Genomic DNA, 18,837 nt, shown 5'->3' on the forward strand with positions numbered 1-18,837 from the left:
TTGGCTTTCTTGGTTGTTTGTTTTTAAAAATTCATTTTTAGGGCAGGATTTATTTATTTATGTATCTGACTTTTATCTGTTTTTTGTAAAATTATTATTTTTTAAAAATTAATTAATTAATTTTTGGCTGTGTTGGGTCTTCGTTTCTGTGCAAGGGCTTTCTCTAGTTGCAGTGAGCGGGGGCCACTCTTCATCGCGGTGCGTGGGCCTCTCACTGTCGCGGCCTCTCTTGCTGCGGAGCACAGGCTCCAGACGCACAGGCTCAGTAGTTGTGGCTCACGGGCCTAGTTGCTCCGCGGCATGTGGGATCTTCCCAGACCAGGGCTCGAACCTGCGTCCCCTGCATTGGCAGGCAGACTCTCAACCACTGCACCACCAGGGAAGCCCTATCTGTTTTTTTTGAATTATCCAGGAAAAGCCGTGTGATCTGGCCTCTTGGGGCACTCACTTGTCCCCCAAGAGTCTGGGTGGCCAGCGTGTGAGGGTAGGTGGCGGTTCACACGGGGCAGGGCAAGAGCCCAGGATCCCACCCTCAGCCCCGGCTCATTGGTTCATTCATTCATGTTTTCACTCCTTCATTCGTTTGGCTTTTGCTCCGCTGCCCCCGAGCGCTGGGGATTCAGGGGAACCGGGTGGGTCAGTACCTGCGCATGGGGAGCTCAGGTCTGTCAGGAGGCCGGCTGCTGCTGGCGGACACTGAAATGACACTGATGCGTGAGGATGGGCAGACCAGCCAGCCAGCCAGATGGGCGCTGGGGTGTGAGGGGAGCCGGCTGGAGCCGAGGAAGAGGAAGCGGAGGCAGGGGAAGGAGGAAGGAGAGGTGGGCGGCCAGGGGCCCTTCCTCAGCCTCCCCACATCGTAGCTGAGCCCTTGGGGTCACTCTGCCTGTAGCCCCTCAGGGCTAGTTCCCAGCTGGGTGGAGCTGGAGCCTTCTGGAAGCCTGGCTCCAAGCCCTTTGTGCATTTCTCACCGGGGGCTCTCACAGGGGACACTGGGGGCAGGTGCAGGGTCGCATCAGGCACCTGTCTTGGGGTGGGGGTCTTGGGGTCCCAATAGGTGACGGAGCCCCCAGTCCCTGGAAAGCCCTGCCTCGGGGCGGGGGTCAGGTGTGAGTCCAGGGTGGCTGCCTTTGGTCCCCTCCCGGCTGCGTGCCAACAAGCGTCAGGCCTGCAGACGGGGTCAGGGTCCTCCGAGACCCTGAGAGCGAGCAGAGGGGCTGGTGATGAGGCAAAGGGCTCCCGCCCTCCCTCTTTCTCTCTGTCTGTTTGCCCCTTTCCTCATTTCCCCACTGCCCCCCCCTCGCCAGCCTCTCTAGCCCCTTCCCTTGTCCCCTGGTCCAGGCTCTCTGCAGCCAGGGGACCCGGAGAGGTAGGCAGGCGGGGGCAGGGCCCTGGAACGCTGACCCCTGCTGGCCCCGCCCCTCTCCACCAGCCACAGTGAAATGTCCTCCCTGGGATGTGACCTGGAAACTGGGCTGCGTGCGGGCCAGTGTCAGGCCCCCGTGGTATTTGTGCAGGAAGCTTCTAATGGTTTTGGGATTCCTCCGAGACCCACTTAGCGGCATGTGTGACCGGGAGGTGACCGAAAAGAAAAAGTGCCAGCTGGGTGGGGTGCCTGATGACCAGGGCCTTCCCCAGGACCTGTGGGTCCAGAGCACGTGTGCCCTGGGGGGCCCCTCCTGCTGTTGGGGTGCCAGGCCTCCTGCTCAGTGGCTCTCTGAATTCCACCTCTATCCCAGTCAGGTGGCAGATTTTGCCTGGACCCTCCCAATGTTTCAGCCATGGTCACCCTGGGTCCTGCCTCCCCCTTATCGAAGCAGGGACCCGAATGCACAGATGAGGTACCTGGCCTGGAGCGGCTCAACCCCCCAGACACCCTGCATGCGGAGCCTGAGATGGAACCGGTGCCGGGAAGACTGTTTGTAGCTTCATCTTGAACTCTCTCCATGTGGGCTGGGCTCAGTCCATCGGAGGAGGCCACAGGTCGGAGAAGCAGTGCCCGAGGAGGGGCCGGGGGCTGCACCAGCTCCGTGGGATGTGAAGAGAGCCCTGGGAAAGGGAAGCTCTGTGTAGAGCACGTTAAGCAGGTTCTGTTTTTGCAGCACTTCTCAGAGGCTTTGATATGCTAATGTGCGCTGCAGGCTTCTGACACAGACTGTGTAGTGTTTTCCAAACTAATTCTTTCTTTAAAAAGGAAGAAAGAAAAAGAAGCAAAAAGGCAAAACGATAAAACGGTGTCCCTAAAGCATGTACTGGGAAGTGTGTAGGTGATCCATTCGACCAGCGTCTGGGGAGGGCCGACGGGGTGCCGGGCGCTGCGCTTGGGCGTGGGAGGGGCCTGAGCAGAGGCTGGTACCTGCCCTGTTCTCATGGAAGAGAGGGGGAGAAAGGAAGGAAGGAAGGAAGGAAGGAGGGAGGGAGGAAGGAAGGAAGGAGGGAGGGAGGGAGGGAGGGAGGAAGGGAGGAAGGAAGGAAGGAAGGAAGCAAGGAAGGAAGGAAGGAAGGAAGGAAGGAAGGGACAGATTACATGCCGGTGAGTGGGGAAGCTACAGAGAAAAGTGAGGTGGGAAGGGGCTGACCGATGGGTGGTGCCGGCTTAAGTGGGGTCTGGGAGGCCTCTCTGTCCAGGGCGTTGGTGGCCTGTGTGATGTGAGTGGTGGGCCTTGCTCGTGCCCAGGGAAGAGCCCCACCGCAGAGGGAAGGGAAGGTTCCAGGCCACAGGAACAGGGAAGGGCTGAGCCGTTGTCCCCACGCCGGGAGCCCAAACCACCGGATGCAGCCCTGGATCTGCGTGCCAGTGCCTACAATCAGGGCCCCGGGGTGAGGCCTGGGCTCGGCGCCCCTGCGTCCCACTGTCGGACCGCCAGGCAGGCCTCCCTTCCCTTCCACCTCCTCTGCGGTCCTTTGGCGCTGGGCCTGGCGCTGGGCCTGGCTGTTGGGGGCCTGCGGGGAAGGAGCTGCAGGAAGGCGGCCGTGAACCCCCGGGGAGGGCCGCCCTCGGCTTTCTGGCCTCTGCCCTTCACTTTTCCTTTTCCGTTCTGGATGCAACACGGCAGCCCTGCGCCCGGCGTGGGAACTTGCAGAGCTGGCATCCTGGCTCTCCTGTCCTCGGCGTGGACGTGAATGTCCCCCGGGTTGCCGGGGGAGGACGTGTTGTCCCGGTGTGTCCCGCACACCCCAGGTCTCTCCAAACCGTGAGTCACTGGCCCGGCCCTGTGCCCAGCACACGATTACACACCCACTCACACCCAGAGGGGCTCACCACACACAGCCTCACATACACATGCGTGCACACACGTATGCCTGGATTTACTCACACGTATGTGACCTACTCACATGCGTTCACTCACACACATGTACACACATGCTCATGATTGTACATCTACATGTACACTCACATGTGCACGATCGCTCACACGTGTGCACGAGCTCCCACTCCCATGGGTGCGCAGACGCCCACACACGTGCTCTCACTGGGGCTGCGACGCGGTGGGGAGCACAGGCAATGAGACATGGAGGTGCCACCGTCACCCAGAGCCCAGAACGATCCGAGTGCCAGGCAGAGCAGGGGCCAGGTCCAGCCCTTCCAGAAGGTTCTGGGTGCACAGCGCCCACCCCCCACCGACTGCCTTCGGGAAGTGGACGTGATGGGGGCAAGGAGGGATGCTGCCCTGTCCAGATCTGCTCTCCAGGGGTTCTGCAGCCCAGGATGGGCCTGGAGGGGGCAGCGGGCTTCCGCAGTCATCAGGGTCCGTGGCCCCTCAGCCTCCCACTTCTCTGTTGACCGGACACGGTCTCCCAAAGCCGGTGTGGCTCGCCTATGCCTGGACTTGCCACCATGCAGGGGCTCTGGGAGGCGGGCCCGACTCTGGGCAGTGGGAGTCTGTCCACCTGTCTCCTGGAGCCCCCCGTGTGGTGGGTGCTGGTCTAGGCACAGGGCACCGGGCAGCCGGCCTGGAGGGTTTGGCCCTTCCTCAAGCACTTGGAGCCTGAGTGCCCAGCATGGAACTAAGGTGACTCCCTCGCTGCCGCAGGGGTCCTAGCAGGGGAGGTTGGAGTGGGGCATGTGATCCGGGCCCCTGGCCCTCGGCCAGCGCGGGGTGGAAGGCCGGCAGGAACAGGGTCAGAGGGAGAAGACAGGAGGGCTCAGCGCCTGCTCTGTCCCCTGGGCTCCCAGGGAAGTGGCCTCCCTTCCTTAGCCACTGTCAGCTTGAGCTGGGCACCCACGCCCGCCCGTGCACCGGCAGCTCTTATCAGTGACTTGGATGAGGCTTAGGAAACGAGATACGGAGGGAACCACCCCTGTGTCCCCGTGACCTTGCTGAGTCAGCCCGCCCTGCGGAGGCCTCTGGGCGGCTTGGGGGAGGTGCCTGGGGACGCAGCGGAGCACTCGCTTGCAGGCTGGCTCCCGGAAACACATTCGGTGACCTCGGTGTGTGTCCGCAGCCTGTGGGTGGGTGCGTGGCTTGGCAGGCTGGACAAAGGTGTCAGCCTGGGTCACCCTCTCCCGCCTGTGGTCACTCAGCTTTCCACTAGCCCCTTGGGGGGTGGAGAGAAGGAGCCGTGGTCTCAGCCAAGCCCAGGTCCAGGGAAGTGGTCCAGGGGCTGAACTTGCAGAAACTGAGCCTTTGGAGAGCAGTCGAGTCCCATTTCCATGGCCAGTCCGTCCTGGGAGAGCGCGGCTGCAGCCGCCATGGCCAGTGCGCTTGATCAAGGTCCGGCCAGGCACAGGTGTGTGCTGCCTTCCGCCGTGAGAGGAAGTGGCTGGCATCAGGATGCCACTGGCGATGCCTGGACATGGTGTCCTCGCTCTGGGGGCTGTGCCGCCTAATCTGCCGCCCGCACCCAGGCCCGGCCAGGAGCACCCTCGGGCCTGGGCACCCCTAAGGACCCTCCCAGCCTTTGGTTCTAGGAATGGGGCAGATGCGCCTAGCTTCGCCCCACGGCGAAGGCCTGGTCAACGTGCCCGCACCTCGGCTCCGGGTCTGTAACGTGGGGAGATCGTGGTCCCTGGACGTGGGCTGCTGGGGGGCTGTGTGAGTCTTCAGCTCCAGGAGACAGTGTGGAGGCAACACTCTGAGAGCGTGAAGGGTCCGTGAGAACATCGCGTTTGACGTGTATGAGGGAGTTTAGCCCAAATTTCCAACCGACTGATGAGTATTAGGGCTGGGACTTGAACACGGATCTACAGAACCTGAGCTGCCTTGCCCTGCGAAGGCTTCTGGGCGGCGGGAACCAGCGGGGTCTGGGGAGCGCGAGAGCATCCTGTAGCCTCGAGGACTTGGCCCCCTGGCAGCCATAGGCCTTGTGGGCACCGTGCCCCCACCCCCGGGCTTACCTCCACCTGTTCTTGCATTTCTCACACTCGTGGGCTCGAACAGTTCCTTCCAGGGCCCCTGAGGGTCCTGTGGGTTCAGTCCCAGCCAAGGGCCACGAGGGTGGGTTCCCAAACCAGCCCCCTGCTGTCCCCGTGGCATACAGTAGGCCCTCATAAAATTCATTAAAAACGTAGCTGATGTTAAGTATAAAACACGTCTGTTACTTAGCAATCTGTAAATTGTTTTCAAAGCATCCAACCTTCATTTAACACCTGTATGTGGAGTTTTCATGTTTTTCATTTCCACGCATCCCGCTGGGTCTATTTTCCTACCTGCCAACTCTTTTCTCACACACGGCCCCTCCCTTTTCTCTTCGAGGAAGACAAACGTCCTTATACGAAGCCACGGTCTGCTGCTCCTGAGCTCCATTTCCAGGTTTTGGCTGTCCTGTGACTGTCGCCTGTGGCCCTTCCTCAGCTGCGGCGGGGTCTTTTGGGGGATGCTTGTCCCTGAGGTGGCTTGAGTGACAGCGGGAGGGGTGGCTGGGTTGCCGGGGGCGTCCCTGACTCCCGCCTGGCCTGGGGGAGGGATCACACGGGGCTGGACCCACGGGTGCTCTGCAGTGATGCCCCGTCCCTGTGCCCTGGTTGCCCGTCCTGCCACGAGGCGTGTGTGCCCGGTGCCACCCCGTGCCACTGGTCTCAGGCTTCCCGCCACGGTAACCCCATCTTTCCCGCGTCCCACGAGCCTTGGGACCACTGGGAGCAACCCTTCTTGGTTTGGGGCATAGCTTTGTGCATCTTTGTTGTGAAACCTTTTCTTTTTTCCATCTAAGGATGTGCTGCCCTGTGCATCCCTCTTGGATCCTGAGTGCCTGCCTTTCCCCCCGAAGGCTTCCTGACAAATAACTCTCTCAGGTCCCGCTTGGCCTGACTTTTAATTATCTCTTTATTCATTCATTCAACAAAGTTTATGGAGCCCCTTCTAAGTGTCGGCGTGTCGGTGGCTCCAAGGAACGTGATGGTGATGGAGGCGGGGTAGTTGCCTGCCCCTAGGGAGCCCAGGCCTGGGGTGGGAGCTGAGCTGTCGCCCCTGTTAAGGGCTGGCTACACTCAAAGGTGCTGCGGTGGGAAACTGCAGGGCGCTGTGAGCGCTGATTTGGCCGGGGGCTTGGAAAGGCTTCCCGAGGAAGTGACGACTTGTCCAGGTGGACAGCCGCTGGGTGTGACGGGTGGCTGGGGGCTCTGTGCCAGGTCCATGGAAAGCCACCGAAGGGCTCTCAACCAGGCGCCCACGATCCGCTTCCTGTTGTGAAGGATCACGGTGGCTGCAGCGTAGAGAAAGGATGCGGGTGAGTGGGACCGGCTAAGAGGCGTCCGCGGGGATGCTGGTGGCGGTTTTGTCCAGCCTTGAAGCGGAGAGAAGGGTGGGCTCGAGGGGCATGGGAGGTAGAACCGACGGGCTGGCTTTGGATTGGATACGGGCCGAGTGTGAGGACGGCTCCCGGGTTTCTGGCCTGAGCCTCTCTGTGGATGTGACACCATGTACCAAGTTGGGGAAGGGGCATGGGAGCAGGCAGTGGGTTGCTACCTCCCCCTGAGCTCTGGAGCTGACCGCAGAGGTGGACGCAGGCAGGGTGCTGTCCGCGGGGACCCCCAGGCTGGGCGTGAACCTGGCGGGGCCTGCAGAGGCTCCTGGGGGGCAGAGTCCCGGGGTGGGCTCCAGCCTGGGCATCTGATTCCCCCCGGAGGAGTGGTCCGTTGTGGTGGTTTGGGGCTGAAGGCCTTCAGGATGGTGCAAACCTCTTTAAGATGTGAAAACTAAACACAGCTGGCTTCTCTTCCTCCACAAAATTGCACAAGTCAACAGGTTTCAGGCCCTCAGCAGTGGGGACACTGGTGCACAGTTGGGTTGGCCCCAGGCCCGGAGTCACCTGTGTGGGTTCCAGGGTCACCGTGCGTTTCCTCTGGGCTCCCCTGCGGCACCCGCTTTGTCCCCCAGCCCCCCACTCCCACTGCATTTCAGAAACATCCTCAGGGAGTTTTTCAGGTGTGAGCGAGTGCCAGTTGGGACCCTGGCAGGGTGGCCCGAGAGGAGGGATCCCTCCGAGGCTGGGACAGCAGCCTGGTTATGGGACAGAAGAGGAGGAAGCAGCTCCCTGCAAAGACCCCCTGTGTCTTCCCCGGCAGGGTCCTCCTGACTCTAAGTCAGAAAGCCCTGGGCCTGGCCCCTCCTCAGCGGCTGTGTGACCCCGGGCCATGTGCTGCGTGTCTCTGAGCCCTGGTTTCCTCATCGGGGCAGTGCCTGGTCCAGGGGGCTGCTTGGACCCGTGCGCCTGGCCGGCATCCCTCCCCCTGGGCTCTTCCACCATCCAGCTTCTCTCCCTGCTCCTGGCAGGAATGCTGCCAGCGATACTCAAGCTTGCTGAACCTGTGGGTCACGCCGGGCTCTGGGTTGCCTGGCAGGCGTCCAGGCCACTGTTCAGAGTGTCCACTCGCCCAGCAAGCACCCCTGAAGCCCTTGGACTCAGGGCCTGGCTGTTGGGGTCACGGGGATGGGGGCACAGCCCACCTGCCCTGGCCTTGCCCGCACTGTGTAGGTGTAGGGGTCATGGCGGGGGGCCGAGAAAATTGGTGCTGAAGCCCCCCCGGGGGCACCCAGTCCAGCGTGGGCCGGGGTCCCTGCTGTGACGGGGCTGGGACTGCACCTGCCCTTCCCATCCAGGGCCCCTGCCTCCCGGGCCGGCTGAGGCCTCCTCCACACTGTGGCCTGGAGCTGGAGGGGGCTCAGTAGCCCTAGGGCACCGCGAGGCAGTGGGTTCAGGGTACCTCGTTGGGCCCAGCTGGGGGTGGGGTGTGGGGAGAGGGTCTGGGAGCAGGGAGTCTCCTCTGGAGAAGGTGGGGAGGCCAGCCGCTCGCAGCCCTGACCCTCCCTTCCTCCCCTCCCGGGGGGCCTGGGCTATCACTGCCCCTCCTCGAGGGTGGGACCAGTCTGGTCATTTCCACCGTTGGGGTCTTGGGGGGAGGGGGCCTTGGCCAAGCTCTCAGCCCCCTTTAGCTGTGGGCTGTTCCCCTGCACCCCCTACTCTCCACCCTCCTCCCCCGGCCTCCCCCAGAAAATGCCCTGGAGCTCCTTCATGTCCCATTGAAGGGAGTGGGGTTTTTTCCCCGCCCAAGGGGGCTTCACTGAACCCAGACCCTGGGGTGGCGGTCGGGCCGTGTGTGACCCACCCGCCTGGGGTGCCCTCCCCGGGGGCGGTGCTTTCCTGTCTCTTGAGGGTCCAGGTTCTGTCCAGGCCTGAGGCCTCACCTTGTGGGGAGACTTATGGGGCGAGGCGTCTCCGGGGACCTTGTGTCCTGGCGGTGGGCTGGGGGTGCCCCCAAGCCCCTGCCCCTCCTCATGCGTCTTCTCCCTCCCTCCACAGCCCAGTGCAGCCCCGGCCTCTGCTTTAACGGCGGCCACTGCGTGCCCGACTCGGCCCACCTGTGCCACTGTCCCCGCGGCTTCCACGGTCCCCGCTGTCAGCACGGTGAGTGGCGTGGCGTCCCCTGCAGGCACCGAGGCCCTGGCGGTCTGCGCGGGCGGGCCGGGCAGAGGTGGGGGTAGGAGGTAACCCTCTCTCACGGGATGCCTCTGCACCTTGCCGTCTCCGAGCGCTCCCTGTCCGATCGCGCCCTCTGCGGGCAGGGATTGGCCGGGCTCCCTGGGCCGGCAGGGAAGCAGCACGTCCCAGGGGTCCCTGAGCTGCACCCCTGCCCCGTGTCCTTCATGTTGAAAGCTGGGGGACACCTGGGGTCCTACCCAAGGGGGCCGATTGAGTAAACGTCACACACCTGCAGACTGGAGCCTGACACACTGAGCATCCAGCCTCGGATGCTGGGGGCGCTGCGGGTGTAGATGGGCTAAAGCAGGTGCTGGTGGGGGTGGTGCAGACGAATGCCGGAAAAGCCCCCCAAAGAACCCCTGCAGACATTCCTCCTGACTTCTTGGCGTGAGGGGAAGGCGTGAGTATCCCCGGTGGTTTTCTGCTTTGTCCAGAATTTCTTTGCTGACCGTGTAGCTCGCAGGTCCTGCCGGAACAGGGCATAGAGCCACGGCCGCCATTGAAGTGAAACACTCTGGACAGTTTCCGGTGCTTTGAACTTGCTTCTGGTGAGCAGCTGGGGGCCTCTTCCAGGGGAACGCGGGGCGTACATCCTGCGACGCGCTCTTTAAGGCTCTGGACGCCCAGTAAACAACAGGAGGGAAACCAGGAAATTGTGGGGAATTGAGGCCCCCGTTTGTAGAGGGGACCCCTGCGCTCTTGCCGTTCCCTGTGCATTCACAAGTGTGCCCCCCCGAAGCGTGGCTGAAGGCAGGGGTCCTGGGGAGGGGCTGGGTCCCACAGTTCTGAGCCGGGCGCTGGTACCCAAGGGTGCTGACTGTTGTCGGAAAGGCTCTGTGCTCCCTGGGCTCTGGGCGGCCGGGGGCGGGGGCTGCTGCCCGGGCCACGGAGTGAGGACTGCTGTCACCTCCAGGTGCTGGGGGTAGGGGGTCTCTGCCCTGTGCCCTTTACTATCCAGGCTCCAAGCCTCAGCCAGGCCTCCTCGTGGATTTAGATCCCGAGCCCCTCTGTGGGCTGGACAGAGGTGACCCCACCCCACAACATCGCAGACTGGGGTCCAGGCTGGGATGCAGGGACCCAGCTGCCACGCTCCGCCTCTTCTCGGGGTCTTTCATGGTGGCCGCAGGTGGGTGTGGAGAGATGCTGGACTGTGTGGGGTCGGGGTGGGAGGGACGTCCTGGCCTCCAGCTGCCTTTGGGGATGTTGCTGGGACTGGGTTGTGGCCTGATGGGCAGGGCAGCGAGGAGGTGACTCTGCAGTGTGGCCTGTCCTTGGTCTCGTCCTCGGGAAGCAGCCGGGACCCCCGACTAGGGCCAGTCTTTCTCTAGCCCCTCCCCTTCCACCCTGCTCCCTGTGGCCACCAGCCCCCACTCTCCGCCTGGCGCTCTTTCAGGCGCCCAGCTTGGGGCATCACTGGCGGACGCTCCCTTCGTACTGAGCAGCGCCCCTCCCATGAGACCCTGACCCTCGGCCTCCTGGCACCAGAGGGTACACGGGCTGGCAGGGGCGCAGTGGGGAGGGCTAGGCACCCAGCGGGGCACTTTGCACGCAGCTGGATGGGCGCCTGGGGCAGCTGCTGGGCTTGGAGGCCCACCCTCGGTGCTGCGGGGGGGGGCGGGGCCGGGTGGGAGCCGCGATCTTGCCAGCCTCTTGGGGCCTGGGCTCCAGGCTTGGCTTTGCCTCCAGAGCAGCCCTGCTCCCCACGGTCACTGTGGGGACAGCCTCTCGGGCGGGCGCACCCGCCTGGCCCTTACCACGCTCTACCTGTGTCGCCCCCCGAATCGTCACTTCGTCCGCTTCGTGGAAGGGGAATCTAGGGTCAGGGAGGCCCGGCAGCTGCTGACTGCTCAGCAGAGCTGGGGCTGGAAGCACAGTCCGGCCCAGCGAGCACCTGGAACCTTCCGGCCGTGCCGTCTCCGGGCGTGGTGCCAGGCCTTGTTGGGGGTGGAGCACGGTTGCGATCTGCTTCGGAGGAGAGAGGGGTGGATCCCCAGGTCCCCACCCTGCCCACCTCCCAGGCAGGAGCATCTGTACTGGGGGTGGACTGGGCTTGTGACCAGTCTGTGGCCCTCCAGGGTCGGGGGCTTCCTGGAATGGCCAGTTGGGTGACAGATGTGGCCTTCAGGGAGCAGTAGACAAAGCTGGAGGGTGGCCCCTGGGCCTCCTCCTAGGGCACCGTCTCCTGGAAGAAAGGCCTGGTGTGCAGGGCTGGTGTGCAGAGCTGGCTTGCAGGGCTGGCGTGCAGGGTTGGGTGTGCAGAGCTGGCATGCAGGGCTGGCGTGCAGGGCTGGGTGTGCAGGGTTGGGTGTGCAGAGCTGGTGTGCAGGGTTGGGTGTGCAGAGCTGGCGTGCAGGGCTGGTGTGCAGGGCTGGGTGTGCAGGGCTGGTGTGCAGGGCTGGGTGTGCAGGGCTGGATGTGCAGAGTTGGGTGTGCGGGGCTGGGTGTGCAGGGCTGGGTGTGCAGGGTTGGGTGTACAGGGCTGGGTGTGCAGAGCTGGGTGTGCGGGGCTGGGTGTGCAGGGCTGGGTGTGCAGGGTTGGGTGTGCAGAGCTGGGTGTGCAGAGCTGGTGTGCAGGGTTGGGTGTGTGGGGCTGGGTGTGCAGAGCTGGTGTGCAGGGTTGGGTGTGCAGGGCTGGTGTGAGGACTGTGCCACCTGCAGAGGCCGCCCCTGTTCCCTTCCGGTCCCTCCACGCTGGGTTTGGGGCCGCCAGACCTGAGACCTGGCACAGTTGGGCATATGTAACTCACCCCCGAATTATAACTGATTCCAGTTTTGAAAATAAAAGCCATATTTTTTGTGGTTCCCCCAAATTCCGGTGCTGTCTCTCCAGGGCGGCTGTCTATCCAGGGCAGGCATCGTGTCATCCAGACGCGCCTGTGGGCCTCAGGGTAACGTGCTGGACCCCACTCCCCGCGCTGTTTGGTGGGGATAAAGTATGGGGGACGTTTGTGCAGGTCACAGGTGTCAGTGCAGGTGAGGCTCAGGGCGCCCTGGGGGGTGGTGGCGACCTTCTCTCCCCAGAGGCCTGGCCCGCTGAGGGATGTGAGGGATGATGGGGGTGGGGGGAGGATGGCCCCATGTTCCTGGGGTCCCTGCGTTCCTGGGGTTCCCGCACGCACAGCGTGCCCAAGCTCCCGTGGGGGGTAGTGCCCACGCTGCCTCTCCCTTGGGGTGACCTGGGGTTGGGATGCCCCCCAGGACCGCCGGCCTCCCTACCCTGTGGACCGGCACCTTTGGGGAGCCCCTGACCCTTGGTGGGCTCCTGCCCGGAGTGAGAGACGGCAGAGGCCTCCCCCCACCCCCCGCCCCCCCAAGATCTGCTGGGGACAAGTGCTTCTCATGGCCGGCTGCCCTTGAATCTTACAGGCAAGAAAAACGTATGCTTCAGAACATACTACGTCTTAATTTATCTTCCTTTTGTATCATAAATGGTGACACAGTGGACGCTGGTCATCTCTCGTGACCTGGTCTCTGCTGACCTCGGGGAACGAGAGCAGACTCTGAGGTCTGAGGCCGGGGTCACCTTAGGTACTTCTTGCTCCAAGAAGCTTTGGCCCTGGTTCCCTCTGGGCCTCAGTTTCCTCACCTATAAAATGGGCAGGTTGGGCCCATGTCAGGCAGTTCTGGGACTCCCGGGTACACAGAGCTCTCAGGGCGTCACTGCTGACGCCCAGGAGAGGGCCGGGTGGTCCGGAGGGCTTCCTGGAGGAGGGCCTGTGGGCTGAGGAAGGCTTGGAGAGGTGCAGGTGGGGCAGGGTGGGCTTTTCCAGGTGGGAGAAAGGTGGGGGCAGAGGAGCAGAGTGAAGGGAGGGAGTCAGTTTGGCCCAGAGGGGCTGGTGGGGGATGGACGGCAGGGAAGGTTCAGCCTGGAATCTGAGGAGACTTAGCGGCCCCCTCTGAGCTGGTTGGAATGATCTGGAACCTGTGCGGCCTGCCCCTCCAGCCCCACCCCACTCTGCGGGGAGGGAGCTCAGTGGTCCCGCCTGGAGCCTCCACGCCCAGGCCTGCCCCTTGGAAGGAGCCTCTTTCCCCACCGGAGCAGGGCGTCGGTGGGTGGGGTCCTGGGAGTGGGCAGGCAGGGCTGCGGGGCTGTGGGGGCCCCGGGCTCTGCCAGGAGGAAGCGGGAGCAGGCGGCCGCCCCTGAGGGCGTGCGGGCGGGAAGCAGGCCCCGGCGGGTCCCGCGCTCCTGGCCTTGGCTCAAGGGTGACTTTGTTTCTAAACTGGGATAATTGATTAATGGAGAGGAAGCAGGCCTCCCAGGCTGCCCTTCAGTGCTGCCCGCTGTGTCGGAGGGTGGGAATCTGACCCCTGGCCCGAGGTCCAGACACCACCGAGGGCTGCTCCTGGCTACCGGCCGCGACCAGGCTGGGACCCGGCTCTCCTCTCCCTGAGGGGTGCGCAGAGCTGCCCCGCCCCACCAGGCCTCTTCCTCCACTGTGCTCTGCTCCGCCCTGCTGCCCCTGCCCTGGCGGACAGTGTGGCCTTTGGCTTCTCCACACATGCCCGACTTAGCTGCACTAAACCCCTCCTTTGAGGACAGTTCCCGAGATCTCCAGCGAGCTCCACGCCCTGCAGGAGCTGGCACTGGTGTCTTCTGCTGCCTGGGGTGGGGGCCGTCTCTGGCCGGGGGTGGGGAGGGCCTGCTGGGTTGAATGGAGGTGGTGGGTGGCTTTGACCCTGCCCTCTGCCCTGGCCCTGCTGGCCGTGACAGTCGGCTGGGACAGGTGTGGCCTGCTGCCCTGTACCCGGTGGTCCGCGTCCCTTCAGGGCAGCGGGTCCGCAGACCGCCTGCTCCAGGACAGCCCGGGGGCTGCCCGCACACAGAATCCCAGCCCTTACAAAGCGGCCGACTCTGGGAAGGGCATTCATGTTCGCTCCGTGAATCGTTTAATTACCAGGTTTGTCCCCCAGACCCCACCACCCACAAAGGCGCCTCTGTCTTTCGAGATGACTGTGTCCTCCAGGCCTGCTCGTGCACAATGGGCTTCTCCCAGGGCTGGCCTGAGACGGGCTGGCCTTCTAATGACATAATTACAGCAGGATCCACCAAGAGGCAGACCCTCCGGGCCTGGGGGTCTGTGAGCTCGCCCCACCTGCCCCCATGCTTCCCGGCTGGGTTTTTGGTGAAGAGGCGGCTCCAGTGCCCCTGCCCACGAGGGGCCTGCTTTCTGGGCAGGATCGAGGCTGGGTCTGCGGAGAAGGACAAGGCCTCCCAGCCTCCCCTCCCCAGGGCTGCCCCAGGCTGGAGTCCCGCCCATCCTCCTGGGTGGTTTCCTGAAAGGACCCTGTGAATCTGCCCTCTGCCCTTCCCTTGCCTCGGCCCTAGTGCCCTGTCCACACCCCCGGAAGCCAGTCCAGACTCTTCTGGTGAATTGCCCTTCGCTGGGCTGCAAGGGCAGTTCTGGGCATGCCCTGGGGTGGGCTGGGTGCGTGTCCCATTATACAGATGAGACCACTGAGCCCCGGCAGTTTCTGATTTGCTGGGGTCAGTGATGTGCTCAGTGCTGGCACACGGCCTCTTGGGCCCAGCAGGGCAGGACGGGGCGCACATGGAGGCCCCACTGGGGTGGGCGAGCCTGGATGGTGTCTGGGGAATCTTTGCAGCCCACGTGCCCTGTGTGGGTCCCTGGACCGTCGCCGCCTTGGGACTGACAAGAGTTGGGGTGCGGGAGTTCCCCGGGTGTGTTGGGGCCGAGGGGCCAGTGCCCAGCCCTCTGGCTGACCTTTTCCTGGCAGCGCGCTGGGCTGGTGAAGCCAGGCACCTGCCCAGTCGCCAAGGGGCTGCGGTGCCCCATTTTCCAGGCCCTGGGCAGCTGCGGTGGGCAGCTTGGAACTTTCTATTCTGGACGCAGGAACGGCTGGGCCCAGATGGGCAGGGCAGTGCTGCTGGCCCTGAGACCCCGCTCTGCTGGGAGGCCTCTCGCCTTTCTCTGCAGGGGAGGGGAGCAGGGGAGCCCAGCCCGGTGAAGGGGGGGCTCGATAAGACAAGTGCCTGCCCCCCGAGTGCTCGCAGCCCTGCGTAGTGGGGCATCGGGGGCGGGGCACAGGGCAGCGGAGGGGGCTGGGGAGGAAGGTGCGGCATGTGCGGGTCCCTGCACGTGGGCAGCTCGGCCTGGGCACAGGGGAGAGGTCCTCACAGGCCAGCCGGGGCCCCTGCCCCCGAGAATGGCGTGTGGAAGGGAACTTGCGCACGAAGCCACCTGAGCCTGCCCTCCAGCCCCGTGTGGACACGCCGTCCTGCTCGGGCCGAAGGGGCCGCCTTCTGAGGACCCGTGGGGTGTCCGTGACCGCTGCTGACGCCACCCCCGCTGTGCCGGGCCCCCTTCTCATCACCCCAGGAGTCTGCCGCTTCCCGCACGGCGGAGTCTCCGTGGCTGGTGTTCACCTCTTACCCCAGGGCCCTGGCACCTAAATGAGTCAATAAAACGTAGCAGCTGCCGAGAGGAGCCGTGAGTCTGAATTCCTGCCTGTGGCCATCTGCACTCAGGAGCCGTTTCTAGGGCTGATCCTTCCCCTGGGCTCAGGTGGCCACGTCCCCATCCCCCAGCCCGGCAGTGCCCTGAGACTTTGTGGAGGGGGCCTGGGGCAGCGGGCCCTGATGAGCCGAGAGCCCCAGCTCTTCCTGGGCTCCTGAACGGGCATCTCGGCCCTGTGTCCACTCTGCCCGCTGTGCCTGCCGCCAGAGCTGTCGCTGTCTGGGGGCAAATCCCAGGAGAGGCCCCGATTGCCCACTTTCAGTTCCTGGGGCTGTGCTTGCCTCTCTGTCCAGGCAGGGTAATTCGTGAGGGATCTGCAAGCGAGGGACTGGCATTGGCATCCCGGAGCCTGCCCTCGGGTCCCGGCGGCTCCTGGCATCCCACAGCAGGGCCTGGCCTCTGCGCCCCGGTCGGATGGCGGCCTGGACAGCAGAACGCGCAGAGCCAGGCCAGCTGACTACGGCAGTTACCGGCGGGGGAGGAGGTGGCGGCCGGCCGAGGGTGCTGACAACCTGTGGAACTGGTCTCCAGCCGGCGCTGGCTGAGGGGGAGCTGCCACCCAGCCAGTCTCGCAGCCATCTGTTCTGCTGGGGACCAGGAGCGGCGGGGCGGGTCACCCCACCATTCAGGGTCAGGGCAAGATGGGCCTGCGGTTAGCCCTCCAGCAGCTCCCCTGGGGTCAGAGGGCTCGGGGAGGACGCCCCAAGCTGCTGCCTCTCCTGCTGTGCATCGAGGCTCCACAGGGCCGGCCTCGAGGCCAGAAGGGGGTGCAGGCCATTCCCGGAGCAGGACCGAGCCCAGGTGTCCCACGTGTTCGTGTGCATCCGTGCTCTCCCCAGGGGTTGTGGCCACCCCGACCTGGGGACCCCTTGACCCTCCCTAGGAAACCACAGTGCACGTTGGCGTGTGCAGGCCCGTGAACCCTTGGGACAGAGAAACCGGACGGTTTGGTTCCACGGGTCAGTTCGAAATGTTCTTGGGCAGCGGGCACCTCTGTGTGGAGCCCGTCCCCCTCCCCAGCCTGGGCTCAGACAGGAGGGGCGCCCTGCACTCCTCCCAGCTCCCTGGGCAGCCTGACGCTGCCTAGTGTGGCCTGGGCTCTGCGAGGGCAGACGGCTCTGCCGAGGCTGGCTGGGCCTCGGAGGGACCCTCGAGTCCACTGGGCCTTTCTGCCATCCTGGGGGACTCTGGCTCCGGTGTCCCCGGCCTTGGATCTGCCTTCCTGGAGGTCAGGGCAGCAGGTCTGGGAGCTGATGCCTCCCGAGGGCGTCTGTCACTGCGTGGGCTGAGGGGTCGGGGAGGGGGGCCCTGCTCTGGCCCATCCAGCCCCAGCCCACGCCGCTGGATCCGCCCCTCCCAAGGGCTGTCCTCCAGGCCGAGGGCAGGGCAGGCTGGGCACAGATAGGTTCAGGGCGGCTCTGGGCTGGATCCAGGACAGACCACCGCCTCCCGGGGTGGTCGAGCTGCTCTCCCACTGGGTGGGCCTCTCTGGGTGCCCCCGGGGGATAGGGCCCACGGGGGGGGTGGCAGGTTCCTGGGGACACGGTGGCACAGACAAGGTGGCCAGTACCCACATGGCACTCAGTGCCCAGCGCAGGCACCCAGCCCATGCCAGGGCCTTCCTCTCACAGCCCTGCTGGGAGGGCGGCCGGGCATCCTGGGCTCACACCGCCTGTCCCCGGGTGGAGCTGTGTGCGTGGTCTCTGCCCTCCAGAACCCCCGCGAGAGCTCCGGGACTGGGGGCTCCGGGTGCACGTGGGCTTGGGAGCGCTCACACTTTCCTGGGAAAACTCCAGCTTGACCAGCTCCCTGCCCTGCTTTGCCGATGGGGATGCTGAGGTTTCTGAGGGGCCGTCCCCCCGCCCGCCCTGCCTCTGCGGGACTGGGTGCAGGGCTGAGCCGGGCGGCCTGCTTGTTGCTTGGCTGAGCTGCTGGGGCAGCGGTGGGCACAGGGGGTGCTGCAGGCCGTGCCGGCTGCTCTGCTCACAGCCCCCCGGCCCTCTTGTCTCCTAGGAGCGCACACAGTGTTGGCTGCGTCGTCTGGATTCCCATGTGAGGGGGAAGGTGTCAGGGTTTCTGGCTCCTTCTGTGACTCGAGGCCAGAGGACACCCTACCTTGGCTCAGTCAGCCCCGGGATCTACCTGTTGGATCCACAAATGCAGAGCCGTCAGGAAGAGCCCTGAGTGCCTCGGGCCTTCAGGATAGACCCCAGCCCATCACTCTCCCCCTGCCCCGGCCTTCCTGGGTGGGCTGCGGGGTCTCTGAGAGCGGTGCATGTGTCTCAAAGGGCCAGCTGGCTTCAGGATGAGACCCGGGGCTTGGTGGTGGGGTGAGTGGTCTTGACTGTGTCCCTCTGTCCCTGTGGCCAGGGGCTGGGCGTGATGACATCCCCAGGGACTAAGAGGGCTGTCCTGGGAGGGCTGGGAAATGCTGGCCATCATGTGGCCAAGCTACTGCCGTCACGCGCAGGAGGCAGGAGGGCTCTTTCCTGGACACTGCGTCCCTCTGGGAGCCTCTAGGGACCGTGCTGGGAGGGTCCTGGGAGCCCGGCACTGTTGGAGCGCCTGGAGGTTGCCCGCCTCCCCTGACCCTGGGAGGCCGCAGACACACCTGCACTCCCGGTGGGAGTGGGCGGAGGGCAGATGGACGGCACTGGGGAGGGGGGCGGCATGGGTACCGCTCATCCTCATTTCAGAGCCTCAGCCAGATGGGGACACGGGGAGGGCAAAGGTGGGGCTGCAGCTCAGAGACCAAGTCATCCCACCCAGCTCCTGGTGGCAGGTATGGAGGGGCCCGACTCCTGCCCATTTCCAAGGCCAGGGCTCCGGGAGGGGACAGACAGTTGGGCCCCATGCCTCAGACAGCTGCCCGGCCCCACTCTTCTGAGCAAGGGCATCTCCCCAGGTGAGTGGGGACTTGGTTTCCCCGATGCTGTGGGATGCTGCTTCTGCCGGGCGGCTGCCCCAACCTGAGAACCCAGGCTCCAGGGTCAGAGACAGCTGACGGACATTGTCTGGTCCAAGCCCTTCCTTTTACAGACTGAAGTGTGGCCTAGAGAGGGGCTGCATCTGCCCAGGTCGCCTCCATGTGTGCTCTGTGAGGGCAAGCAGTCCCTGCTGGGCCCTCCTCAATGTATGGATGGATGGATGGATGGATGGGTGGATGGATGGGTGGATGGATGGATGGGTGGATGGGTGGATGGATGGATGATGGATGGATGGGTGGATGGATGGATGGGTGGATGGGTGGATGGATGGATGATGGGTGGATGGGTGGATGGGTGGATAGATGGGTGGATGATGGATGGATGGATGGATGGGTGGATGACGGATGGATGAGTGGATGATGGATGGATGGACGGATGACGGATGGATGGATGAATGGCTGGCTGGATGGATGGGTGGGTAGATGAGTGGATGGGTGGATGGCTGATGGAGG

At 64.3% G+C, this 18,837-nt stretch overlaps 1 protein-coding gene across 4 annotated transcripts in view; it reads left to right on the forward strand.

Annotated features, from left to right (window-relative positions):
- The window catches only part of MEGF6 (multiple EGF like domains 6), a 99,248-nt gene that overhangs the window by 13,089 nt on the left and 67,322 nt on the right, over nucleotides 1–18,837 (forward strand). For all 4 annotated transcript variants that reach the window (XM_082434374.1, XM_082434376.1, XM_082434375.1 and 1 more), the window contains exon 4: nucleotides 8,743–8,847. In XM_082434374.1, coding sequence (XP_082290500.1) covers nucleotides 8,743–8,847 — 105 coding nt within the window. The remainder of the gene's footprint in view (nucleotides 1–8,742; nucleotides 8,848–18,837) is intronic.

This window comes from Balaenoptera physalus (genome assembly GCF_965194825.1).
Source record: "Balaenoptera physalus genome assembly, chromosome: 1".
Classification (NCBI taxonomy): Eukaryota; Metazoa; Chordata; class Mammalia; order Artiodactyla; family Balaenopteridae; genus Balaenoptera; species Balaenoptera physalus.